The sequence below is a fragment of the Aotus nancymaae genome, unplaced genomic scaffold (genome assembly GCF_030222135.1).
Source record: "Aotus nancymaae isolate 86718 unplaced genomic scaffold, 86718_ANA_hifiasm-v0.15.2.pri h1tg000028l, whole genome shotgun sequence".
Lineage (NCBI taxonomy): Eukaryota > Metazoa > Chordata > Mammalia > Primates > Aotidae > Aotus > Aotus nancymaae.
This window is the reverse complement of record NW_026988441.1, coordinates 7,745,843-7,771,424: the sequence shown is the minus strand read 5'-3', so window position 1 is coordinate 7,771,424 and position 25,582 is coordinate 7,745,843. Positions and strand designations below refer to the sequence as shown.

The 25,582-nt window shown below is 58.5% G+C and overlaps 1 protein-coding gene across 6 annotated transcripts; it reads right to left on the bottom strand.

Moving 5' to 3' along the window:
* MEIS3 (Meis homeobox 3) lies at positions 1 to 25,131 on the bottom strand. Of its 6 annotated transcripts, none has more exons than XM_064381118.1 (13): positions 25,032 to 25,131; positions 13,014 to 13,186; positions 12,644 to 12,803; positions 12,494 to 12,544; positions 10,562 to 10,612; positions 10,221 to 10,370; positions 5,737 to 5,848; positions 5,422 to 5,570; positions 3,957 to 4,033; positions 3,680 to 3,738; positions 3,489 to 3,572; positions 3,077 to 3,130; positions 1 to 438 (listed from the first exon to the last, which is right to left on the bottom strand). In XM_064381118.1, the coding sequence occupies exons 1-12, from the start codon at positions 25,032 to 25,034 to the stop codon at positions 3,081 to 3,083; spliced, it is 1,119 nt and encodes a 372-aa protein (XP_064237188.1). In that variant the 5' UTR covers positions 25,035 to 25,131; the 3' UTR covers positions 1 to 438; positions 3,077 to 3,080. The 6 variants fall into 6 exon arrangements, with proteins under 6 accessions (XP_064237188.1, XP_064237186.1, XP_064237187.1 ...); XM_064381116.1 differs by lacking the exon at positions 25,032 to 25,131 and adding an exon at positions 15,360 to 15,821; XM_064381117.1 differs by lacking the exon at positions 25,032 to 25,131 and adding an exon at positions 15,360 to 15,821 and having other exon boundaries at positions 10,221 to 10,319.
* Positions 25,132 to 25,582: the final 451 nt, after the last annotated feature.

Sequence of the window (25,582 nt, the reverse complement as noted above, 5' to 3'; positions counted from 1 at the left end):
TGGCTTTGTGTTTTTAAGACTTTATCATTAACAAAAAAGAAGAAGAAATTAGAGAGGGGAGGCGGGGGGGACAGAAGGGTGAAGGAATCTCTCCAAAATGTCGGATCTGGGCAACCCTCCTTCCCTGGCTGCCCAGCCACCCCCGTCCCTTCTCTGTCCTGGCGGTGAGGCCCCAGCTGCCATCTTCTGGGGACCAAGGCCCAGGAGTCCAGCGTGGGTCCCAGGCAGAGGTGAAAGCAGAAGTGGGGCTCGGGGCCTGGAGGCCTTGTTGGTGTCCTTGAGAGCCCCTCTGGTGGGCAGTCAGGCCCCCATGTCCCAGCAGGGCCCCAGGGAGGTAGGCGTTAAGTGGAGGGGCCTTTGGAGGTGGGGTCCTGAAGCCGGAGGACCAGGTGGGAACCAGAGTCAGTGTGAGGCTGGTGGCCACAGTGGACGCTAGGTCTGTGGACAGGGGAGGAGAGGCCAAGTCAGGAGTGGGCAGGGGGCCTGTCCCCACCCCAGCCCGCTGTGCAGCCCTCATCCGCACCAACCTGAGGGGGACACAGAGTGGCTGGCGGGGAATGATGCAGGAATGTGGGAGGGCCACAGAGAGAAGAGACGCAGTGATGAGAAAGAGGGAGACAGAGAATCAGAGCAGAGGGGAGGCTGGGAGAGAGACTCACAGAGACAGAGAACAAGGAGAGAGACGGGCAGAGTGGGACAGAGAGAGACCTGGAGGGGGTCAGAGAGGACGACGTGGGGAGAGAGAGAAGCAGTCATACAGCAACAGACCAAATGGAGAGACGGAGAGAGAGAGAGGAGGGTGGGCGCAATGGCTCACACCTGTAACCACAGCACCTTGGGAGGCAGAGGCAGGGTGGTCGCTTGAGCCCAGGAGTTCAAGACCAGCCTGGAGAACAAAGCAAGACCCCTGTCTCTACAAAAATAAAATAAACATTAGCCATGTATGATGGCGCACGCTAGTGGTCTTAGCTACTTGGGAGGCTGAGGCCAGAGGACTGCTTAACCAGGGAGGTGGAGGCTACGGTGAGCCATGATTGCACACTGCACTCCAGCCTGGGTGACAGGGAGAGATCCCCTCTCTAAAAACAGAAAGACAAGGGAGAAGACAGCAGTGGAGAGACAGAGAGAAGCGGAGAAAAGAGCCCAGGAGGTAGCCAGGCCATGGGTGAGAAGCCCCCTCCATGACTACTGAGCCCAGAGGTCCCTGACACTCTCCCCAGACCATCCGCACACACGCTTGAGCATGCCAGAGCTGACTCACCCACTGCCCTACCTGGCCTGGACACGCCTGCCCGTCTCTTCTTCCCAGGCTCGGCCTCCAGCACCCGCCTCCACACCCACGCCCTGGGCAGGCCTCCGCTCTCATCCCCGGGGCCTTTCTGCTGACCCTGAATTCATTACGCACCTGCCTGGCCGCCTGCCTCAACCCAGCCCACGGAGAACTTCCTCCTTGTGTGCAGCGGGCCAGGGCTGTCTCACGGCCATGAGATTTCCAAGCTCTCCTGGCCTTGGCACATGCTATTCCCTCTACAGACGTGCCTCTCCTGCCTCACTCCTCCCATTCTCCTGGTCTCACCTCTGAAGTCCTCTCCTCCAGGCAGCCCTCCCTGAATCCTCTAGTCTGGGTCAGATGCCCCCTCTTCCAAGAAGCCCTCTCTGAACACCTCCCCCAATCCCAGGTCCAACGCCCGCCCCTGTGAGCTCCTCCGCTTCCTGGGCTTCCCCATCCCAGTGCTGCCCATTCTGGGTCATCACCATCCGGGGATGGGTCTGTCCCCTTCACTGGACTTTGTGCCCCAGGAGGGCAGGGCTGGGGCTGTCATGGTCACTGTTGTGTCCCCAACATCACCCAGCACAGGGCTGGGCACAGAGGGGCTCAGGGGATGGATGGACAGATGGATGCTAAACTAAGGAGTCAGGACTTTGTCCAGACGGCACTAGGGAGCCACAAATGGTTTAATCCAGAGAGAGTCGAACTCTGATCTGTGCTTTGGAAACTCCAGGCTGCCTCCCCACCCTGGGCCTTTGCACATGCTGTTCTGTCTGCTTTTGTGAGCAGGGTTAGACCTGTGCAAGTGACCTCTTCTCTCTGAACCTCAGTTTTCTCATCTGTGAAATGAAAATTAGGCAATAGTCTTTTCCTTTCAGAGTTGTGGTAAAGACTAAATGAGAAGATGCTCTAAAGTGCTGCCATCATCCCAGGCCACAGGAGACTCATGGCCTGGGAGAGTCAAATGGTGCCCCCTCCTAACACTATCCCCTACTCTGCCGAGTGGACTCCTATTCATCCTTCAGGGCCCCATCCAGAAGTCACTTCCTCTGGGAAGTCTTCCCTGACACCCCATTCCCTCCTATGGGAAAACTATGTTTTATTGTTTGAGCGGTTGCACTGGATTGTCACTGGGGTTGCCAACTTCCCCACAAGAATCTTCTCAAGATCCAGACCCTACCTGAGGCATGTCAGGAGGGAATGAAGGCTCAATTTATGTTTAGAGATGTATCATAGATGGATGGGTGTAGGGATGGACAGGTATAGGGATGGATGGGTGTAGGGATGGTGGATGGTGGGTGGTGGCTGGGTGGATATATGAATAATGGGATGTGTGAGTGGACGGATGGGTGCGTTGATGGGTAGACGGGAGGATGTCTGGGTAGGGAGGTGGGTGAACGCACAGATAAATGGGGAGGTGTGTGGGTGGTTGGTCAGCGTGGAGGCAGATGGATGAGTGGGTTGGTGAGAGGATAGATGGATGGGGTGAGTGGGTGAACGGGTGGCCGGACGGGTAGTGAGTGGGTAGGGGAGAGGACTAGGTTTGGTTGGATGGATTGCGGGTGGACGAGTAATGGATGGATAATGACATGGACAGATGAGTGAGTGGGTAGATGGATGAACAGATGGAGGAGAGAAATGGGGTTGGAGGGATGGAGGGATGGATGAAACATCTTCCCATCAAGCCTCAGAAAACCCGCAGTGCGGGGACCCAGGCTGACCCTGCTCTGGGTGTGCCCACTCTTGGAGTCCTGAAGTCTTATGGAGGTTTGAGAATTGCACAGTCCCTAGCCCTCGGACACTCACACCTCTATAGATAATGCCATTCTCCTTCCAAGTTCAAACTCATCCCCACTGATCCTGGAAGACAAAAAAAGGAGGGTCAGTGGGTCCTTCAGAGACACCCCAGATGTCTCTATGTCTCCCCCACCTCTTCCTTCACCAGGCGATCCCTCTACCAGGATTGACTAAGTCATCTTTTAAGAAGGTGCTGGCCCTTTAAGAAAAAATGGAGCCTTCCGAGGTGGTGGGCTTGAAGTCTGGAAGAAGTGAGGTTCTGAGGAAAAGGTGGGAGAACAGGAAATCTGCCTAGGAAATCCCCGCTAGGCAAGTGACACACTGTATTCCGCCTGAACTGAATTTCAGGTGGGGGCGTCTTTGTCTCAGAGGTGGGGCCAGGGGCAGAGGGGCGGGGCCTAGCTAAGGGGGCGGGGCTTACCCGGAGGCCGGACGGCCACGTGTGGCTGCGTCTCGGTGTAGCCCCCGATGGGCTGGCCCTCTGGGCTGAAGGCTGCACCCTGCCCTGCGAAGGGGGTTGAGAGGTGCAGGCTAAGCCCCAGGAAGCCCGGGGCCCGGCTTGGACGCCCTCCTAAGAACCCCAGGCTCTCCGTGCCCGCCTTCCCCCTGTACCTGTGCGGTTGGATTGATCAATCATCGGTTGCACGATGCGTCTCCGGGCGTTAATGAACCTGAGAGGCAGTCAAGGAAACGGACAGGGGTGAAAAGAGGGAGTGGGAGAAGGGCCGAGACGAACACAGCAGGCCGGGGGGAAAGGACCGCGGTGGGGGAGGCAGGGCGGGGCGAGCAGGAGCAGAGGCTCCGCGGGGCTCGGGGCCTCCGTCAGTACCGTGGACAGCGCCCCGGCTCCCGCCCCCGGCCGGCCCGCGGACCCTCCTGGGCCACTCACCAGTTGTTGACTTGCAGGATGGTGAGCCCCGTGTCCTGCGCCAGCTGTTTCTTCTGCTCCTCCGACGGGTACGGGTGCTGCGACCACCAGCAAGAGTCACTCTGCCTGCCTGGCCGGCCGCGGTCTGAACCCCAAAGTCTGACCCACCGGGGTCCCGGGGATGGGGCGCCCAGGCCCAGGCAGACGTCGGGAGAGCAGGCCCGTCTTAGCGTCTCTGCGCTCCCCAGGATGGAGGCCAAGCGAGACCCAGACTTGGGGCAATTACATGCCTGCGAGCCCCCGCCTCTTCCAGCAATTAGAGGTTAATTGGCCAGCTCTGATTAGAGAGACCGTGTTGGGGGACGGGACTCCTGTGGCGTAGGGGAGGGGGCTTCACTGGTGTTGGGGAGGAGGCGTCACTGGCATGGGGGAGGGAAGCAAAGCCCAGACCTTCCCTTTCTAAATCTGTCAGAGTCTTTGTGTGGGCCTCTCCCCATCCATTTCTTTCTCTCTCTTTTTTTTTTTTCATTTTTCTCTTTTTTTTTTTGAAACAGGGTCTTGCTCTGTCACTCAGGCTGGAATTCGGTGGTCTCTTCATGGCTCACTGCAGCCTCAGCCTCCCCAGGTCAATCAATCCTCCGGCCTCAGCCTCCTGAGTAGCTGGGATCACAGGTGTGTGCCACCATGCCTGGCTAATTTTTTTTTTTTTTTTTTAAGAGATAGGGTCTTACTATGTTACCCAGGCTGGTCTTGAACCCCTGGGCTCAAGCGATCCTCCTGCCTTGGCCTCCCAAAGTGCTGGGATTACAGATGTGAGCCACTGTGTCTGGCCATCCATTTCTCTCTTTGTGGCTCTCACATTTTCTGTCTCACTCTCTCTATGTGTGTCTCTGTATCTCGCTCTCTCTCTCTGGGATTCAGTCCCTCCCTGCCTCCAAATCTCTGTCTGTCTCTGTCCCTGTGTGACTTAGTCTCTCCCTGTCTCTATCTTGCTCTGACTTGGTCCTCCCCAAATCTCTGTGTCCTTCTGTTCCTGGCTCTGTTTTTCTCCTCTGTCCTTGAAGCAGTGTGGTGCAGTAGTTAAGGCCAGACTGCCTGCCTTTGAATCCACTTCTGGCTGTTTGACCTTATGCAAGTCTCCTAACCTCTCTGTTCCTCCATCTCCTCCTCATCTGCTAAATGGAGATAACAGTAGCCCCTCCCTCCAAGGGTACGTTGGGTGGATGACTGATGGGTGGGTTAACGGACGGATGGATGGTTGGTGGGACAGACTTAGTGAGTGAAGTGTCCTAAGCCGCACCTGCACACAGGTGGCACTCACTGCTGCCGGCTCCTGTTACAATTCTCCACGTCTGTGAGAGTCTCTCGAAAAATTTCCCGCTGCCTCAGTGTCCCATTTCTGGGTGTCTCTGGGGTCCCGGTCTCTGTGGCCCATCCTCCTCCATCTCCCCATGCCCACCCTGCACCCGGGCAGCAGGGCTCTCACCGAGAGGTGCTGGAACAACCAGGCTCGCATGATGTTGGTGGCCGCCTTGGGGAAGATCCCCCTCTTCTTGTTCCGCCGTCGCTCCTGGTCCAAGTCCTCATCTTCCTCACCAGAACTGGGAGAGGCTACGCTGGTGTCCAGCCCGTCTCCTGAGGGAGGGCAGTGAAGAGTCGGGGAACAGAGGGCCCCAGAACTCTCCTCCAAGACACCACTCCACACCCCAGGCATCTCTGCCCCCCTGGAAGTCCTGCCTGCGATCTACCTTCAATCCTCTGGTTGACTTCCCTGTTTCCCTCCACTCCCTAAGATTCTCACCTTGGTCACTGGAGTTGTCCCCACTCTGGGAGGCCAGGCCCCCGCTGGATGGACCCGGGGTCCCCAAATGTACAGACCCGCTGTCCTCGTGGTCTCGAATCCATATATTATTCTATAAAACAAGAGTCAGAAGTTAGTGCCAAGGCTTGGGGCATGGGCTCTGGAGCTAGGACTGCTGGATGGGAAGCCAGTCACTGCCTCCTTCCCGGCTGGGTGATCTCAGGCAAGTCACGTCCCCTCTCTGAGCCTCCATTTCCTTCCTTGGAAAATGAAGGACAGGACGGGGCACGGTGGCTCATGCCTGTAATCCCAGCACTTTGGGAGGCTGAGGATCACCTGAGGATCACCTGAGGTCAGGAGTTCAAGACCAGCCTGACCAACATGGTGAAACCCTGTCTCCACTAAAAATACAAAAAAATTAGCCGAGTGTGCTGGTAGGTGCCTGTAAACCCAGCTACTCGGGAGGCTGAAGCAGGAGAATTACTTGAAGCTGGGAAGCGGAGGTTGCAGTGAGCCGAGATGGCACCAAGGCACTCCAGCCTAGCCTGGGCAGCAAAGTGAAACTCCGTCTCAAAAAAAAAAGGAAAAGAAACACAAAATGGACAATAATATTCCCAACGGATTGTGGGCAGTATTCAATGATGAGTTCATTACATAGAAACTCAAACAAGATGAGTTTGGTCAGCGTGGAGGCAGATGGATGAGTGTCTTACACCGTCTATGGCATCTTATCTAAAATCTTTGGGGCCAGGCCGGGAGTGGTGGCTCACGCCTATAATCCCAGCACTTTGGGAAGCTGAGGTGGGCAGATCACGAGGTCAGGAGATCGAGACCATCCTGGCCAACATGGTGAAACCCCGTCTCTACTAAAAATACAAAAATTAGCTGGGGGTGGTGGCAGGCACCTGTCGTCCCAGCTAGTTGGGAGGCTGAGGCAGGAGAATTGCTTGAACCCGGGAGGCAGAGGTTGCCATGAGCCGAGATTAGGCCACTGCGCTCCAGCCTGGCGGCAGAGCAAGACCCTATCTGTCTCAAAAAAAAAAAAAAAAAAAAAAATCTTTGGGGCCAGAAGTGTCCCAGGATTTGGAAAATTCTGCATTTTATTTTTATTTTGAGACAGTGTCTCACTCTGTTACCGAGGCTGGAGTGTAGTTACGTGATCTAGGCTAACTGCAGCCCCTGCCTCCTTGGTTCAAGTGATTCTCGTGCCTCAGTCTCCCGAGCAGCCAAGTAGCTGGGGTTACAAGCACGCACTACCACACTTGGCTAATTTTTGTATTTTTAGTAGAGATGTTTCACCATGTTGGTCAGGCTGGTCTTGAACTCCTGGGCTCAAGCAATCTACCTGCCTCTGCCTCCCGAAGTGCTGGGGTAACAGGCATGAGCCACCGCACCCGGCCCATTTCACATTTTTAGGCAGTAAATCCACGCATACACCATGCAGTTTGCAACCATCGCAGGTGCAGGCAGGGTCTGGGGCACAACCTCGTCATCAAACTCATTAACATTTCTACAGCAACACGGATGATTATTTAACTAAGTGGCATATATAAAGACTGTGACTAGCCCCTCATTAGTTCAGGTCAGCTTTTGCTGCCAAATAAGTTTGCACTAAATTTATGGGATAAAATCCAAAACTTTCAGTTTCAGAGATTTGGAGGTCTCAGATTTAGCTAAGGGGGTCTGGGGCTGTATTATCTTTTTCTTTTTTTTCTTTTGAGACGAAGTCTTGCCCTGTCACCCAGGCTGGAGTGCAATGGAACGATCTCGGCTCATGGCAACCTCCGCCTTCTGGGTTCAAGAGCGATTCTCCTGCCTCAGACTCCTGAGTAGCTGCGATTACAAGTGCGTGCCACCACACCCGGCTAATTTTTTGTATCTTTAGTAGAGATGGGGCTTCACCATGTTGGCCAGGCTGGTCTCCAACTCCTGACCTTGTGATCTGCCCACCTTGGCTGCCCAAAGTGCTGGGATTATAGGTGTGAGCCACCATGCCTGGCCTTATCTTTTTCTTTTAAGAGACAGAGTCTCAGCCGGGCGCGGTGGCTCACGCCTGTAATCCCAGCACTTTGGGAGGCTGAGGCTGGTGGATCACGAGGTCAAGAGATCGAGACCATCCTGATCAACATGGTGAAACCCTGTCTCTACTAAAGATACAAAAAATTAGCCGGGTGTGGTGGCGTGTGCCTGTAATCCCAGCTACTCAAGAGGCTGAGGCAGGAGAATTGCCTGAACCCAGGAGGCGGAGGTTGCGGTGAGCCGAGATCGCGCCATTGCACTCCAGCCTGGGTAACAAGAGCGAAACTCCTGTCTCAAAAAAAAAAAAAAAAGAGACAGAGTCTTGCTGTGTTACCTAGACAGAAGCGCAGTGTTGAAATCTTAGCTCTCTGCAGCTTCCAACTCCTGGGCTCAAGCAATCCTCCCACCTCGGCCTCCCAAGTAGCCGGGACTACAGGTGTGCCTGGCTAATTTTTCTTATTTTTTGTGGAGATGGCATTTAACGATGTTGGTCCACACTGCTCTTGAACTCCAGGGTTCAAACGATCCTCCTGCCTCGACTTCCCAAAGTGCTGGGATTACAAGTGTGAAGCCACGGTGCCCAGCCTCGTATTTTCTTTATCCAAATTCCAACACACTTTGAGGAACTCGACGATGTGTCGGGTTTACCCTGTACCCCTGCTCTGTGCCCCAGGAGGTCAGCTCATCCACATGGACGGCAGCAAGGCTTCTTCATTTTTCAGTTTAAGGTTGGGTTCAATCTTCCAGGTGGTTTTAATCTAAACTGAAAAACTGTGTTCTTCTACCAAAAATCTCAGCCACTGTCAATCAATCTGCTCCTCTCTCTGGTTCTGGTGACCACTCCCTCTCCCATCCTCCTCCTTTTTTTGGAGACAGAGTCTCACTCTGTCACCCAGGCTGGAGTGCAGTGGTGTGATCTTGGCTCACTGCAACCTCCACCTCCCGGGTTCAAGCGATTCTCCTGCATCAGTCTCCTGAGAGCTGGGATTACAGATGCAAGCCATCACGCCCAGCTAATTTTGTATGTTTTTGTAGAGACGGGGTCTCACTATGTTCCCCAGGCTGGTCTCAAACTCGTGGGCTCAAACGGTCCGTCCACCTACCTCCCAAAGTGCTGGGATTACAGGCATGAGCCACTGCTCCTGGCCATCACCAGGGGCTACCTTTTTCTCTTTGTGACTGTAGTTTGAGGGTTTGGTTGTCTCATCTGTCACACCGCTATGATTCCTGTGCAAGTGAGTACAAGCCTCTGGGACCTGGCCGGGCGCGGTGGCTCACGCCCACCACTTTGGGAGGCCGAGGCAGGCAGATCACTTGAGGTCAGGAGTTCAACACCAGCCTGGCCAACATGGTGAAACCCTGTCTCTACTAAAAATACAAAAATTAGCCAGTGTAGTAGCAGGTGCCTGTAGTCCTAGATAGGAGACTGAGGCAGAAGAATTGCTTGAACACGGGATGCAGAGGTTGCAGTGAGCTGAGATCACACCATTGCACTCCAGTCCAGGTGACAAAGTGAGGCTCCATCTCAAAAAAAAAAAAGACCAAGGCTCCAGGACTAGGGGTGTGTCTGGCCGTGGGGTGGTCATCACCTGCATGTATCTGAGGCTGTGTGCAGTGGGTGTGTGTGCATGTGCTGTGAAGATGTCACTGCCGGGTGTGCCGGCAGCAGGACTGCATGGGTGTGGCTCTTGTGTGACTTTTTATGTGGCCTCAGTGAGCTGGGATGCACACAGCTGTCCTGTGTGTGTTTGCGCTCTGGTGTCCTAAGTGGATAAAACTAGTGAGGCTCCGCCTGACACAGTGGCACCTTGTTGAGTTGCTGGGTTTGATTCTGTGCGGCTGCATCTGAGCCTGTGAGTCTATTTCCAAGTCGGCATGGATGAGCAGTGTGTGTGCGATTTCGGCTGCAGCCTGACTGTTAGGTGGCCAGGGTCACATGTGTGCAAGAGGGCACCGTGGCCAGTCTGGGCCCAAGCGTGCCTGTATCTGAGTTCGCCAGGCAGTGCCTGGGGCTGTCTGGCTCTGTCTCCATCTGTGTGGCTGTTGTGTGGCTGGAGCAGGTGTGCGTATGCAGTGGACACACATGCGCTCGAGAGCGGGGTGTGGAATGCGGCCGTGTGTTCCCTGCTGCTGCTCTATGGCTGGGATGTGTGTGTGAGTTCGCAGTAAATGCTGCGTCTGGCTCTGAGCGGAAATGGCTGTTGCTGAGCTGGTGTGGCCATGTGTGGACCTGTGTGGATGTAGCGGAGTCTGTGGGTGGCGCCTGCAGTCGCTGGGGGGTGTGTGTGTGTGTCCCCGTCTGTGTGGCTGTGGTGTAGTGGCTGCGTGGCTGTGTGTGTATGTGTGTCCTGTGATCAGGCCGACCGTGGCCCCATCTGAAGCTGTGCGGTGCATGTGCGCCCTCCTGTGGTGTCCGGGTGTGGCGGTGGCTGCAGGGTGCTGCCTGGTACCCACCCAGGGCCCACCTGGTCTGGGAAGCTGGGGCAGGAGGTGGGGTAGTCCTCGAAGTCCTCCCTGCAGCCGCTGTCCCGATCCTCGATGACCAGGTCGATGGGCATCTTTCCCTTGAGGCAGGTGATGTAGCGGTGACAGAAGTTGTCGCACAGGTCGTGGACCTGGGGGGGCACCGGGGTACTGGGGGGGCCACCCGGGGGCGCAGGGCTGGGGTGCACAGGGCTGAGGGCGGCATTCTGCTTCAACTCCGGTGGGGAGAGAGCTGGAAGGTGGGGGGTGGAGGTGACGAGAGGGGGTGGGATGGCGGGAGTCAAGCAAGGGGGTGGGTGTGGGGCGGGTGAGATGCACTCACCTTCTCCAGCTCCAGCAGGTGGAACCGCAGCACTTGGATGGCCTGGATCATCTGAAAACAGGGATGGGAAGTGAGGGGAGACAGAGGGAATCGGGGGAGGGAGCAGGGAGGAAGGAGGAGGAGGAAGAGAGGAGAGACAGAGAAACAGAGAGTGAGATAAAATGACCCAGACGGCAGCAGGCGCAGAGAGGAGAGAGAACAGAGACGCAGCCTGAGCGAAGGAAAGAGCGGGCGCTAGAGTGAGAGGGAGAGACAAGTGAGAGGCGGAAAAGGGCAGGAACGGAGGTGAGCCCCGCGGTCCCTCGGCACTACCACCTCGGCCTGCGGCCCCCAGCTCCAGGCCCACCTCCCCACCCCCTGCAAGCCACGTTTCCCAGAGCCCTTTGCCAAAGCGTTTGGCCAACAGGAAGCCCTGGCAAGAGCTTGGGGAGCAAAGGACGGGATAAGTCAGGCTGTTTCCTCTCCTTTCTTCTTTGTCTTCTTCTTTTTATTACTATTTTTTTTAGATATGGAGTCTCAGTCTTGTCACCCAGGCTGGAGTGCAGCGGCACAATCTCAGCTCACTGCAACCTCCGCCTCCCAAGTTCAAGCGATTCTCCTGCCTCAGCCTCCCAAGTAGCTGTGATTACAGGTGTGTGCCACCACGCCCGGCTAATTTTTGTATTTTTAGTAGAGACGGGGTTTCACTATGTTGGCCAGGCTGGTCTCCAACTCCTGACCTCATGATCCGCCCACCTTGGCCTCCCAAAGTGCTGGGATTATAGGCATGAGCCACTGCCCCCTGCCTCTTCTCTCTCTTCCCTCCCTCCTTCCTTCCTTCCTTCCTTCCTTCCTTCCCTCCCTCCTTCTTTCTTTCTTTCTTTCTTTTTCTCTTTCTCTAGATATCTATGAGAGACAGGGTCTTGCTCTGTTGCCCAGGCTGGAGTGCAGTGGAGCTAATGAAGGCTCACTGCAGCCTCGACCTCTTGGGGCTGAAGCGATCCTTCCGCCTCAGCCTCCCAAGTGGCTGGGACCACAGGTGTGTGCCACCACAACCCGCTAATTAAATGTTTTTGCAGAGACAGGGTCTCACTACTTTGCCCAGGCTGCTCTTGATCCCTGGCATACTCAAGCTATCTCCTGGCTGTGGCCTCCCAAAGTGCTGCGGTTACCGGCACAAGCGGCCGCACCAGCCTCCCCTCCTTGGGCAGCGGTCCCCTTGCTTACTGTGGCCTGGGTGCTGTTTTCCTGACGGATGGAACATCAGACACTTTTTGAGCCCTATTCTGTGCCAGGCACTTTCCCATGCACTTGACTTGCTTTCACTCATTAAATCCGCACAGTTGGCCGGGCACAGCGGCTCACGCCTGTAATCCCAGCACTTTGGGAGGCCGAGGCGGGCGGATCATGAGGTCAAGAGATTGAGACCATCCTGGCCAACATAGTGAAACCCCATCTCTACTAAAAATACAAAAATTAGTCTGGCATGGTGGTGGGCGCCTGTAATCTCAGCTACTCAGGAGGCTGAGGCAGGAGAATTGCTTGAACCCGGGAGGCGGAGGTTGCATTGAGCTGAAATTGCACCACTGCACTCCAGCCCGGGTGACAGTGTGAGACTCCATCTCAAAAAAAAAAAAAAAAAAGAATCCCCACAGCCGCCCTCCAAGACTACCAGCCACACTTGACAGATGGGACACTGAGCACTGAGTCGTGGAGCGCCACTTGCCCTGGTCACAGAGCTGGGGAGTGGCAGAGCTGGAATTCGAACTCGTGCTGAGGGTCCCGTTCTCAGACTCTCGGGGACCACATGGCACGTGGGCAACAATCAATCACGGCTGTTTGGGGACATGGACCAGGCGGGCTCCTCTCTGCACCCCCTCAACCGACCCCAGGAACGGGGAGTCAGGACAGGAGACTGATGGGAAGGGGCGTGGGGGAGGGCCTGGGTCTCACCAGATTGTCCAGTTCTGGGTTGGAGGAGAAGAGGGGCCTCTCCGAGCGAACCTGGGAGGGAGGAGAAAGGCAGGCAGGGGCAAGTCGCGCCTCCACCCGCCCCTCCTCGCTGGCTCTCCGGGTGGGTGCATGGTGGGCGGGGATGCCCACCTGCTTGGCGAAGGCAGCGATGTCCTCGTTGAAGGAATCGGAGGAGCAGACGTCGCCGCTGGGGGACGTCCCCAGCCCAGCGCTGGCCCCATCTCGGGGAGAGCATGTAGCCAGTTCACATTTCTCAAAGACCAGGGCCAAGAGGGGGAAGAGCGGGTGTCTGGGGAGGCAGGAAAGGAGAGAGGTCGGGGGTCGGGGGAGAGGCTGGGGGGTGGATGGAGGGGCTGGGAGGGGAACAGGAGACCCTGAGGGGAGAGGGGACAGAGACTTGTACACAGAGAGAGACACAAACAGACCCCAGGAAGTGAAGAAACAGAAAGACAGACATGAGGACAGACAGGACAGGAGCCTGAGTCTGGCCCCCGCTCACCCGTAGATGTCATCCTTCTCCCTCTTCAGGCTGTCGCTGTCCAGGCCGAGGGGCAGGGGCTGAGGAGGCCGGGGTGGGCCATAGGGCCCTGGGGCTGCAGGCACTGCCTCCGGGAAGCCAGCCAGGGCTTCGGGGCCATCTGCGATGCCTGGGTAGTGTGGCAGCTCATCGTACTGGGGGAAGGTGAGAAACGGGGAGCCCCAGGGAGGGGTTAGCACCCTGAGACTCAGCTGAGGAGCTTCTCCATCCTGGGACCCAGGAGATGCCCCTCTGTGTCCCAGAAACCTGCCTCTGGTCCCCAAGTGTCTGAGCCCCACCCCTTTAAGCCCTCCAGGTTCCCTGGAGTGGGAGTCAGGACCCTGTCCAGGCAGAATGCTGACATTCGGGCAGGAGGACCCAGAGGGAAAGACAGCAGGGTCTGGCTGGGAGGGAACAGAGACGGAGAGAGTGTTGTGAGACGACAGAGAGGAGACAGAGACAGACACACAGACAGAGGGAGAGGGAGATCGTCAGCACCAACACCTTCCATGGGGACCACTCGCATTGCTGTACACGAAGTACACACAGGAAGCCTCCCTGTCCGTGGTTTCATCTCGCAGCTGTCAGATAGGCGCATCAGAGTATGTCTCAACACATCACACCCCACTCACCACGTGAATCCACCACACACAGACACAGCCATGCACACCAACCCACGTGCACACTCGTGTGTCAGTCATACCCCAATACCCCCCCCACGTGCACACACACACACACAGCCAATAGCAGGCACAGGAATGAATGTGTGATTGAGACATTAGCACACATTCAATGAATGAATGAATGAGGCATTCAGCACCGGGCCTGGCTGGTGCTGTGAGCACTTGTGGCTGGAGAGGGTCACTCTGCACGGCCACACAGACACACTCGCGCACCCAAGAGAAACACCATTATGGGGCGGGTCGCTCATGTCCTGTTGTGACAGAACCTTGCGCTTGGGAAGCCAGAGGCACCTTTCACCCATCAGGTCAAACCCTTTCGTCAGGGATGAAGACATGGAGGCTCAGCGAGGGGGCAGGACTCGCACCACAGGAGGAGGCTGGATCGTTCCTGCCTCCGACCCTCGCCTGGTCAGGCACCTGGCTTGGTGCGCCCACTCTCTCCCTCTCCCTCTCCTAACTTCTCCTGCGCCCTGAAGTTGAATCCAACCGCTCCCTGCTGCTCACGGCACACTCATCAAACACGGTCCCCACAGCCCACCCTGAACCCCCAAAGCAGGCACGCACCTCCTCCCTGTCTCCGGTCTCCATTCACATCCCTGGGGAGAGAGGCTCCCTGGGGCCAGCAGCCTGGTGAGCCCACCTCTTTCACCCCGTCCCACTCCTAGCCCTGGAGGAGCAGGGGAGGCTTGGAACAAAAGTAGACAGAAGAGAAGGACGGAAGAGGGAAGGAAGGGGGGGCGGTTGAGATGGAGAAGGAAGCCTAGGGACAGAGAGGAGAGAGACGGGGCAGAGAGAGGGGGGAAACCCAGGGCAGAGAGAGGGGGACAGAGAGGCAGAGAGAGGGGGAAACCCGGGGCAGAGAGAGAGGGACAGAGAGGCAGAGAGAGGGGGGAAACCCAGGGCAGAGAGAGGGGGACAGAGAAGCAGAGAGGGAGGGAAACCCGGGGCAGAGAGAGGGGGACAGAGAGGCAGAGAGAGGGGAACAGAGAGGCAGAGAGAGGGGGGAAACCCGGGGCAGAGAGAGGGGGACAGAGAGGCAGAGAGGGGGGACAGAGAGGCAGAGAGAGGGGGGAAACCCGGGGCAGAGAGAGGGGGACAGAGAGGCAGAGAGAGAGAGGAGACCCGGGGCAGAGAGAGGGGGACAGAGAGGCAGAGAGGGGGGGACAGAGAGGCAGAGAGAGGGGGGAAACCCGGGGCAGAGAGAGGGGGACAGAGAGGCAGAGAGAGAGAGGAGACCCGGGGCAGAGAGAGGGGGACAGAGAGGCAGAGAGCGGGGAGACCCGGGGCAGACAGAGGGGTACAGACAGGTAGATAGAGGGGGGAGACCCAGTCAGAGGGAGGAGGACAGAGAGGTAGAAAGAGGGGGGAGACCTGAGACCCAGGGCAGGGAGAGTGGGACAGAGGGGGAGAAAGATGGGGGAGACTGGGGCAGGGAGGGGGAAGCTAAATGGTGGGGGAGGAGGTGGGGCTGAGGGGCAGGGAGAGGGGGCACTTGGGGGCAGAGAGGGTCACAGAGGGATTGGGAGAGAGGAGACCCAGGGGCAGAAGGAGGGGCAGAGCCAGAGAGATGGTGGACAGATGCAGGCCAGGCCGGAGAGGGGGCATGCAGGGACAGGGGGCGCGGGGTCCCCGCCCTGAGACCTACCCTCCGGGCCATGGGCTGAGGCCGGCGGCAGCTCCCGGGTCCCTCCAGAGCCTGGCCGCGGGGGAGGGCGCAGCCCCAGGCCGCAGCCCCCGACGGCCCGCGGAGCGGACGCCAGCGGGTGGGCAGGAGGCCGGGCGCGTGCCCCCCCCACCCCCGCCGCCGTCAGCGGCAGGCGCCGGGCCGGGTGGGGGCTCCGTGCATGGACCCCGGCCCCGGCCCCCGGCGGGGGTCACGGCCAGGGGCGCATCGCCGCCCGGACGGGGGGGCAGCAGGCGCGGGCGGGGCGCCCGAGACCCCCTCCCCGCCCCGCCCCGCCCTTCCCCGGCTCCGGGGGGATTCGAGCCGGCCCGAGACGGACGGACCCGGGACCGTGGGGGGGGGCGGGGGACGGCCCGGGACGGCGGGGGGTCCGGCGGTGGCTCAGGGGTGCTGGCGGCCGCGCTCCCCGCTCCGGGTCTCTCCCTCTCTGTGGTCACATCCGGAAGTTCCACGGCGGAGATGCTTAACCCACTGTCCGCCGGCGCGGCCGGGCGGGGCGGGGCGGGGCGGGGAGGGGCGGGGGCTGCGGGTCTCCTCCCTCCCCCTCCCCCCTGCTCCCCGTCCCCTCCCCTGCTTCCCTCCCTCTCCTTCCCCTCCCCCCTCCTTCTTCCTCCTCCTCCCCTCCCCTCCCCTCCCCTCCCCTCCTCACCCCCTCCCCCACTCCCCACTCCCCATCCGCGCCCCGCCCCGCCTGGGCCCGCGGCCTCTCCCCGCGGCTTTTGTATTGGAGTCGCCCGGAGAGGCGTCCTCCCGACCCCCGCCCCTCCCGCCTCGCTCGCTTCAGGCCGCGCTCCCCCCCACCGCTCCCGGCTCTCCCTCTCCCCTGCCGGCCTCAGCCCGGCCTTCGTCTCCCTCACCCCTCCTCTCTCTCCCCACTCTCCCTGTGTGTCTCTCTCTTTCTCTCCACCCTGTCTCTTTTCTCTCTCATTTCCTTCCTCTCTGTTGTTTTCTGTTTCTCTCTCCTCCCCGCCCCGTTTCTGTCTCTCCTCCCCCCTCTCCCCCCACGTCTCTCTCCCCTTACTTCTCTCTCCCCCCGTTTCTCTCCCCCCACGTCTCTCTCCCCTTACTTCTCTCTCCCCCCCGTTTCTCTCCCCCCACGTCTCTCTCCCCTTACTTCTCTCTCCCCCCGTTTCTCTCCCCTTCACCTCTCTCTGTGCCTCTGTGTGCGTGTGTCTCTCTCTCTCTCTCTCTCTCTCTGTGTCTCTCTGTCTCTCTCCCCCTCACCTGTCTCTCTCTCTGTCTCTCTCCCCCTCACCTCTCTGTGTCTCTCTCCCCCTCACCTCTCTGTCTGTCTCTCTCCCCCTCACCTCTCTGTCTGTGTCTCTCTCCCCCTCACCTCTCTGTGTCTCTCTCCCCCTCACCTCTCTGTGTCTCTCTCCCCCTCACCTCTCTGTCTGTGTCTCTCTCCCCCTCACCTCTCTGTCTGTGTCTCTCTCCCCCTCACCTCTCTGTCTGTGTCTCTCTCCCCCTCACCTCTCTGTCTCTGTCTCTCTCCCCCTCACCTCTCTGTCTCTGTCTCTCTCCCCCTCACCTCTCTGTCTGTGTCTCTCTCCCCCTCACCTCTCTGTCTGTGTCTCTCTCCCCCTCACCTCTCTGTCTGTGTCTCTCTCCCCCTCACCTCTCTGTCTGTGTCTCTCTCCCCCTCACCTCTCTGTCTGTGTCTCTCTCCCCCTCACCTCTCTGTCTGTCTCTCTCCCCCTCACCTCTCTGTCTGTGTCTCTCTCCCCCTCACCTCTCTGTCTGTGTCTCTCTCCCCCTCACCTCTCTGTCTCTCTCTCCCCCTCACCTCTCTGTCTGTGTCTCTCTCCCCCTCACCTCTCTGTCTGTGTCTCTCTCCCCCTCACCTCTCTGTCTGTGTCTCTCTCCCCCTCACCTCTCTGTCTGTGTCTCTCTCCCCCTCACCTCTCTGTCTGTGTCTCTCTCCCCCTCACCTCTCTGTCTGTGTCTCTCTCCCCCTCACCTCTCTGTGTCTCTCTCCCCCTCACCTCTCTGTGTCTCTCTCCCCCTCACCTCTCTGTCTCTGTCTCTCTCCCCCTCACCTCTCTGTGTCTCTCTCCTCCTCACCTCTCTGTCTGTGTCTCTCTCCCCCTCACCTCTCTGTCTGTGTCTCTCTCCCCCTCACCTCTCTGTCTGTGTCTCTCTCCCCCTCACCTCTCTGTCTGTGTCTCTCTCCCCCTCACCTCTCTGTCTGTGTCTCTCTCCCCCTCACCTCTCTGTCTGTGTCTCTCTCCCCCTCACCTCTCTGTCTGTGTCTCTCTCCCCCTCACCTCTCTGTCTGTGTCTCTCTCCCCCTCACCTCTCTGTCTGTGTCTCTCCCCCTTTCCCCAGCCCTCTCCTATGGGGCAGAATCGGAGGAGGACTGGTGCTGGAAGGAAGCCGGTCCTCCGATTTTAGTTTCTCTTCCTGCCCTCTCCCCTTTCCCTCCCTCCTCTGGGAGAGAGGGGGACCCCTGTGCCTGCTCCTGTGTGTGTGTGCGTGTGTCGGCTGTGTGTGGTGTGTGCTTGCCTGTGTGTGGGCCTTATGTGTGGTGTGTGTTTTGTGTGTGCATGGTGTATTTTGTGTGTTTTTGTGTGTGTGGTCTGTGTTGTGTGTGGTGTGTGATGTGCATGTATGCATAGTGTGTGGCGTGTGTGTGGTGTCTGTATCCATGTGTGGTGTGTGTAGTGTGCATGTGTGCTGTGTGTGGTGTATTTTGTGTGTGCATGTGTGGTGGTGTCTGTGTGTGTATGGTGCATCTGTGGTGTGTGTGGTATATGTTTTGTGTGTGGTGTGTGTTTTGTGTATGTGGTGTGTGTGTGTACCTGTGTGGTGTGTATGTGGTGTGTTTAGTGTGTTTTGTGTGTGGTATGTGTGTGGTGTGTCTTTGGTGTGTATATGTGTGTGTCTGGTGTGTGGTGTGTTTTGTGTGTGATGTGTATGTGTGTGTGGTGTATGTGTGTATGTTTTGTGTTTTGTGTGTGGTATGTGTGTGGTGTGTGTGATGTGTATGTTTGGTGTGTGGTGTGTATATGTGTTTTGTGTGTGATGTGTGTGTATGGTTTGTGTGTGGTGTATGTTTTGTGTGTGGTATGTTTTGTGTGTGTGGTGTATATGTTTTGTGTGTGGTATGTTTTGTGTGTGTGGTGTGTATGTTTTGTGTGTGGTGTGTTTTGTGTGTGTGGTGTGTGTGTATGTTTTGTGTGGTGTGTTTTGTGTGTGTGGTGTGTGGTATGTTTTTTGTGTGGTGTGTTTTGTGTGTGTGGTGTGTGTGTATGTTTTGTGTGTGTGGTGTATGTTTTGTGTGTGGTGTGTATGTTTTGTGTGTGGTGTTTTGTGTGTGTAGTTTGTATGTTTTCTGTGTGGTGTGTTTTGTGTGTGTGGTGTGTATGTTTTGTGTATGGTGTGTTTTGTGTGTGTGGTGTGTGTGTATGTTTTGTGTGTGGTGTGTTCTGTGTGTGGTGTGTGTGTATGTTTTGTGTGTGGTGTGTTTTGTGTGTGTGGTGTGTCTATGTTTTGTGTGTGGTGTGTTTTCTGTGTTGTGTGTGTATGTTTTGTGTGTGGTGTGTTTTCTGTGTGTGTGGTGTGTGTATGTTTTGTGTGGTGTGTTTTCTGTGTGTGTTGTGTGTGTATGTTTTGTGTGTGGTGTGTTTTGTGTGTGTGTTGTATATGTTTTGTGTGTGGTGTGTTTTTGTGTGTGTGTTGTGTGTGTATGTTTTGTGTGTGGTGTGTTTTGTGTGTGTGGTGTGTGTGTATGTTTTGTGTGTGGTGTGTTTTCTGTGTGTGTTTGTGTATGTTTTGTGTGTGGTGTGTTTTGTGTGTGTGGTGTATGTATGTTTTGTGTATGGTGTGTTTTCTGTGTGTGTTGTGTGTGTATGTTTTGTGTGTGGTGTGTTTTGTGTGTGGTGTGTGTGTATGTTTTGTGTGTGGTGTGTGTGGTGTGTGTGCAGGAGTGACTGTGCGTGTCGTATCCGTCTCTGCATGTGGCGGGTGCTGGAGGCCCCTCTTCCATCTTGGGCCCCCGTCTTGAGCCTGCAGCCCCCTCAGCTGCTCTCAGGGAGTCCCTGGAACCTGCGTTCTGTGGGGTAAACCCTGTGCCCCACACAAGGTGTGGAGAGCAGGTGCGCGGCTTTCATCTCATTCATAAGGCGAGCTTTCAACCTGGCGTTGAAATCGCGGGTGCAGAGGCTGGAAAGCGGGGAGCAGATGGTGCCTGGCGTGTCCAGGAAATATCCAAGAGGCTAAGGACGGAGGGGGAGGGCCGGGGAGACCCCGCATGCATTCATTCTCACGGCGTCGTCTACACGGGGGGTCTTCAGTCCCTGGTGTCTTCAGCCTCCCGTGGGAGTGTGCAGGGGGGTGTCAGGAGACCTGTGAACACGGGGGAAGTTCCGAGGGGAATTGTGGACTGGGCGCTTCTGTGTTTTTCCCCAGGGAGGTGCCCATAGTTTTTATCACATTCTCACAGAGGGATACCTGACGCCTACAAAATACTGACCTCACCCCAGAGGAACAGCGCCAAAGAAGACTGGGGCAGAGACCCAGAGAGAGGGGGACAGAGACCCAGAGGGGGGGGACAGAGACCCAGAGAGAGGGGGGGAACAGAGACCCAGAGAGAGAGAGGGGGACAGAGACCCAGAGAGAGAGGGACAGAGACCCAGAGAGAGGGGGGGACAGAGACCCAGAGAGAGGGGGGGACAGAGACCCAGAGAGAGAGAGGGGGACAGAGACCCAGAGAGGGGGGGACAGAGACCCAGAGAGAGAGGGGGACAGAGACCCAGAGAGAGAGGGGGGACAGAGACCCAGAGAGAGGGGGGACAGACCCAGAGAGAGGGGGGGACAGACCCAGAGAGAGGGGGACAGAGACCCAGAGAGAGGGGGGACAGAGACCCAGAGAGGGGGGGACAGAGACCCAGAGAGAGGGGGGACAGAGACCCAGAGAGAGAGAGAGGGGGACAGAGACCCAGAGAGAGAGAGAGGGGGACAGAGACCCAGAGAGAGAGAGAGGGGGACAGAGACCCAGAGAGAGAGAGAGGGGGACAGAGACCCAGAGAGAGAGAGAGGGGGACAGAGACCCAGAGAGAGAGAGAGGGGGACAGAGACCCAGAGAGAGAGAGAGGGGGACAGAGACCCAGAGAGAGAGAGAGGGGGACAGAGACCCAGAGAGAGAGAGAGGGGGACAGAGACCCAGAGAGAGAGAGAGGGGGACAGAGACCCAGAGAGAGAGAGAGGGGGACAGAGACCCAGAGAGAGAGAGAGGGGGACAGAGACCCAGAGAGAGAGAGAGGGGGACAGAGACCCAGAGAGAGAGAGGGGGACAGAGACCCAGAGAGAGAGAGAGGGGGACAGAGACCCAGAGAGAGAGAGAGGGGGACAGAGACCCAGAGAGAGAGAGAGGGGGACAGAGACCCAGAGAGAGAGAGAGGGGGACAGAGACCCAGAGAGAGAGAGAGGGGGACAGAGACCCAGAGAGAGAGAGAGGGGGACAGAGACCCAGAGAGAGAGAGAGGGGGACAGAGACCCAGAGAGAGAGAGGGGGGGACAGAGACCCAGAGAGAGAGAGGGGGGGACAGAGACCCAGAGAGAGAGAGAGGGGGACAGAGACCCAGAGAGAGAGAGAGGGGGACAGAGACCCAGAGAGAGAGAGGGGGGGACAGAGACCCAGAGAGAGAGAGGGGGGGACAGAGACCCAGAGAGAGAGAGGGGGGGACAGAGACCCAGAGAGAGAGAGGGGGGGACAGAGACCCAGAGAGAGAGGGGGACAGAGACCCAGTGAGAGAGGGACAGAGACCCAGAGAGAGAGGGGGACACAGACCCAGAGAGAGAGAGAGGGGGACAGAGACCCAGAGAGAGAGAGAGGGGGACAGAGACCCAGAGAGAGAGAGAGGGGGACAGAGACCCAGAGAGAGAGAGAGGGGGACAGAGACCCAGAGAGAGAGAGAGGGGGACAGAGACCCAGAGAGAGAGAGAGGGGGACAGAGACCCAGAGAGAGAGAGGGGGGGACAGAGACCCAGAGAGAGAGAGGGGGGGACAGAGACCCAGAGAGAGAGAGAGGGGGACAGAGACCCAGAGAGAGAGAGAGGGGGACAGAGACCCAGAGAGAGAGAGGGGGGGACAGAGACCCAGAGAGAGAGAGGGGGGGACAGAGACCCAGAGAGAGAGAGGGGGGGACAGAGACCCAGAGAGAGAGAGGGGGGGACAGAGACCCAGAGAGAGAGAGGGGGGGACAGAGACCCAGAGAGAGAGAGGGGGGGACAGAGACCCAGAGAGAGAGCGGGGGGGACAGAGACCCAGAGAGAGAGAGGGGGACAGAGACCCAGAGAGAGAGAGAGGGGGACAGAGACCCGGGGGGGGGGGACAGAGACCCAGAGAGAGAGGGGGGGGGACAGAGACCCAGAGAGAGAGAGGGGGGGACAGAGACCCAGAGAGAGAGGGGGGGGACAGAGACCCAGAGAGAGGGGGGGACAGAGACCCAGAGAGAGGGGGGGACAGAGACCCGGGGCGGGACAGAGACCCAGAGAGAGAGGGGGACAGAGACCCAGAGAGAGAGGGGGGACAGAGACCCAGAGAGAGAGGGGGACAGAGACCCAGAGAGAGAGGGGGGACAGAGACCCAGAGAGAGGGGGGACAGAGACCCGGGGGGGGGACAGAGACCCAGAGAGAGGGGGACAGAGACCCAGAGAGGGGGGACAGAGACCCAGAGAGGGGGGACAGAGACCCAGAGAGAGGGGGACAGAGACCCAGAGAGGGGGGACAGAGACCCAGAGAGGGGGGACAGAGACCCAGAGAGAGGGGGACAGAGATCCAGAGAGGGGGGACAGAGACCCAGAGAGAGGGGGACAGAGACCCAGAGAGAGGGGGGACAGAGACCCAGAGAGAGGGGGACAGAGACCCAGAGAGAGGGGGGACAGAGACCCAGAGAGAGAGGGGGACAGAGACCCAGAGAGAGTGGGGGACAGAGACCCAGAGAGAGAGGGGGACAGAGGCCCAGAGAGAGAGGGGGACAGAGACCCAGAGAGAGAGAGGGGGACAGAGACCCAGAGAGAGCGGGGGACAGAGACCCAGAGACCCTGGGAGAGGCCGAGGCAGGTCTCTCAGCACAGTCAGGACTCCCGTCAACAGCGCCATCTCTGCTGCCACCTGCTCCTCCCTCCTGCCTTGTGGAAATTGAACAGAACCACAAAGGCCCGGGAGAGGGGTGAGCCCGGGTGGGCGGCGGAGCTACCGCGTGAGGGGTTGGGGTCAGGGCAGCGGCACTTCCCGGTGGGAGTGGGGCGCGGCAGGCTGTGGCGGGAGGAGAGGAAGAGACCTCGCCTGGCGCCCACAGGCCCCCCCTCCAGGCACCTGCTCCCGCCCACTCGCTTTCTCAGTCTCCCTCTCTCCCATCTCTCTCCTGGTCTCTCTTCCCTTCTCTCTCTTCCTTTCTCTCTCTGGCTCTGTCCTCTGAGCTCCCTGGACACACCGAGGAACCCCTCACTGGCCATCTCCGGGGGTCCCCTGGGAATCTGCAGTCTGGTCCCACCGTTGGCTCTCCCCTCTCTGAGCCTGGATCCCCCCTTTGCAGGACGGGCAATGCGCTGGGGGCGGGGGTGAATGGAGAAACAGTTAAGCTAGACGGTGCCAGGACTCTAAGGGTCTTGGCTGAGTCTGGGGGTCCCACGCTGGTGGGCTCGGCCCCTTGGCTACCCTGTGGCGGGGCTGGCCCTTTAAGGCAGTTGGAGGGGAGGGGTCTGGAGGCCCTTCCTTTCATCAAGGCCAGCACACCCGCCCCCCAGATAGGGGTTTTGGAGCAGAAAATTAATTTAAATCACTTTTTAATTAAAGACACAAAGCTGTTTGTACTGCCGCACCCCCACCTCGCCCTCAGCCAAGACTTGGGGTGAGGGATGCAGGGGTCCGAGTCCCTGGCCCGATTTGCTTTTGGTGTAGGGGGTGCATGCTGAGGTCGCCTTGGCCCAGGCTGATCCTGAAACCTGGAGGGGCAGGTGCGGCCTCGTCGGACCGGACGGCCCAGTGGTGGGGGGCGTGGGCAGAGCGGAAGGGAGGGAGGGGAACGGGGTGGGGGCGGGGCTGACCTGGGGAGGAGGTAACTCCAAAGAGGGGGTGTGATTCAGAGAAAGGCAAACGGGGAGAGACAGAGAGACAAAGCTGGAGGCGGGGAGAGACACAGAGAGAGAGAGAGGTGCAGACAGGGCGAGACAGACAGGATGGGGGGGCGTGGGGGACAGGATCTCAGTAGAGACCCCGGAGTCGTCCCTGCCACCGCCAAACGAGAGCAGGGGGTTGGACTCTGAAGCATAAATCTTTTTAATTAAAGAAAGGAACGAGATGTTGGGAAGGGAGACATAAGTGTCTGGGAGAGAAATTGATGGGGGAAGGTGCAGGCGGGGGTGGAGGGAGGAGGCGGGGGAGGCACCCCGGCTTTCTCAGGCCCCAGCCTTTTCCCTGTGTCCCTCTGTCTGTCCTGTCTCTCTCTCTCTCTCTCTCTCTCTCTCTCACATACACACACACACACACACACACTCTCTCTCTCTCTCCTCTTCCTGGCTGTCTCCTTTAAATAGTCCTAGGACCCTTATGTTCCCAGGGGAGGGAGCAGGTGGCTGCCAGGCCTGGTGCTGGAAGTCGGGGGTGCCCTGCACCTGCTGGTGCGCTGGCGGGGGGGGGGGGGGGGGTGGGGGGCCGGTGTCTCAGCGTCGCGGCTGCCTCCGCTGGCGGCTCTTGGGTGGTGCTTGGGCCTTTCTCTGTAGGTGTCTGGAAGCGTCTTCCTTGCCCGGCTGAGGGGCTCCCTGGGTGGCATCGGAGGGACCCCAGCTCCCTGCCTGCCGGGTCCCGCCCTCTAGCCCTGTCCTGCACCTTTTACAGACAGGAAGAGTGGAGCCCTCTATGAGTAGACCTGGGGGACTGTCTCTCAGCGCCCCGACCTGAGCAGCGACCACCGGGGTCTGCCCACCAGGCAGCCACGCCCCCCGTTTAGCAGCGGCCCCCAGGATCCCCTCTGAAGGGCTGCGGGAGGGCCCCCTAGCTCCCTGCCTCGGTTCCCTCTCTATCGACAGCTCTGTGTCCGCCTCCCTCCTTGTGGGGCCCAGGTTTGGCTCCTCCTCACTCAAGGCTCTCTCGCAGAATCTGTGTCTCTGCGGGGTGGGGAGGAAGGGACCCTACAGCACAGGGCGTCTGTCTGCGTCTCCGCCCGGCTGTGTCCGTCTGTCTCCTGGCTCTCTGTGTTGTTTTTCTGTATCTTGCTTTGTCTGGGTGTCTCTCTTCACTCTCTTTCTCTCCATCGGGGCCTCTGTCTCTCAGTCTCTCTCTCTCTCCAGGGGCCTCTGTCTCATCTCCCTCCTTTCCTCTCCCTCTCTCCACGTCCCTGTGCCTGCGCAGTCCCCCCACCGTGCCCCCGCTTCTGTCTCCCTGGCTCTCCCCCCGACTCCACCCGGGGCCCTTCATATATACACCGCCCCCTCCCCATCCTCCCCCTGCCTGGCTCAGCTCCCGGAGAAAGAAACATTGATCTTGGTGGGGACCCCCTCCCCCGCGTCCGCCCCTCCGCCCGCCGGCCGCACTATCCATCACCCGAGCCGACTCCGATGGCTCATTTGTCACCGGCCCTGACAAATGCCTGCCGCCCCTTCCCCTCCCGCCCCACCAAGCAACTGTACCATTAGCCACGGCTCAGCGGCGCGGGAGGACCCGGCCTGACCCGGGCAGGGGTGGGGTACGGGCTGCGGCTCCCACCGAGACCCCCTCTCCCTTTTCCTTCCATCTCTGTCTCCTCGCCCTCTCCCGCTGTCTTGCTGGGATCTGCTTTCCTGGCCCGTCTCCGCCCATCCCGCTTTTCCCTCCCTCTCTCCTGCTGCTGTCTCTCAAACTGAGTCTCTTTCCATCTCTGCTCTGTCTCTGTCGCTTTCTCCTTCACTGCCTCTCTCTGCTGCTGTCTCTCTATAACCCCGTCTCTCTCTGTCGCTGTCTCTCTCTGTCTCTCCATCTCTCTCTGTCTCTCCATCTCTCTCTCCCTCTCCCTGTCTCTCCATCTCTCTCTGTCTCTCCATCTCTCTCTGTCTCTCCATCTCTCTGTCTCTCCATCTCTCTGTCTCTCCATCTGTGTCTCTCCATCTCTCCCTGTCTCTCCATCTCTCCTTGTCTCTCCATCTCTCTCTCCATCTCTCTCTGTCTCTCCATCTCTCTCTGTCTCTCCATCTCTGTCTCTCCA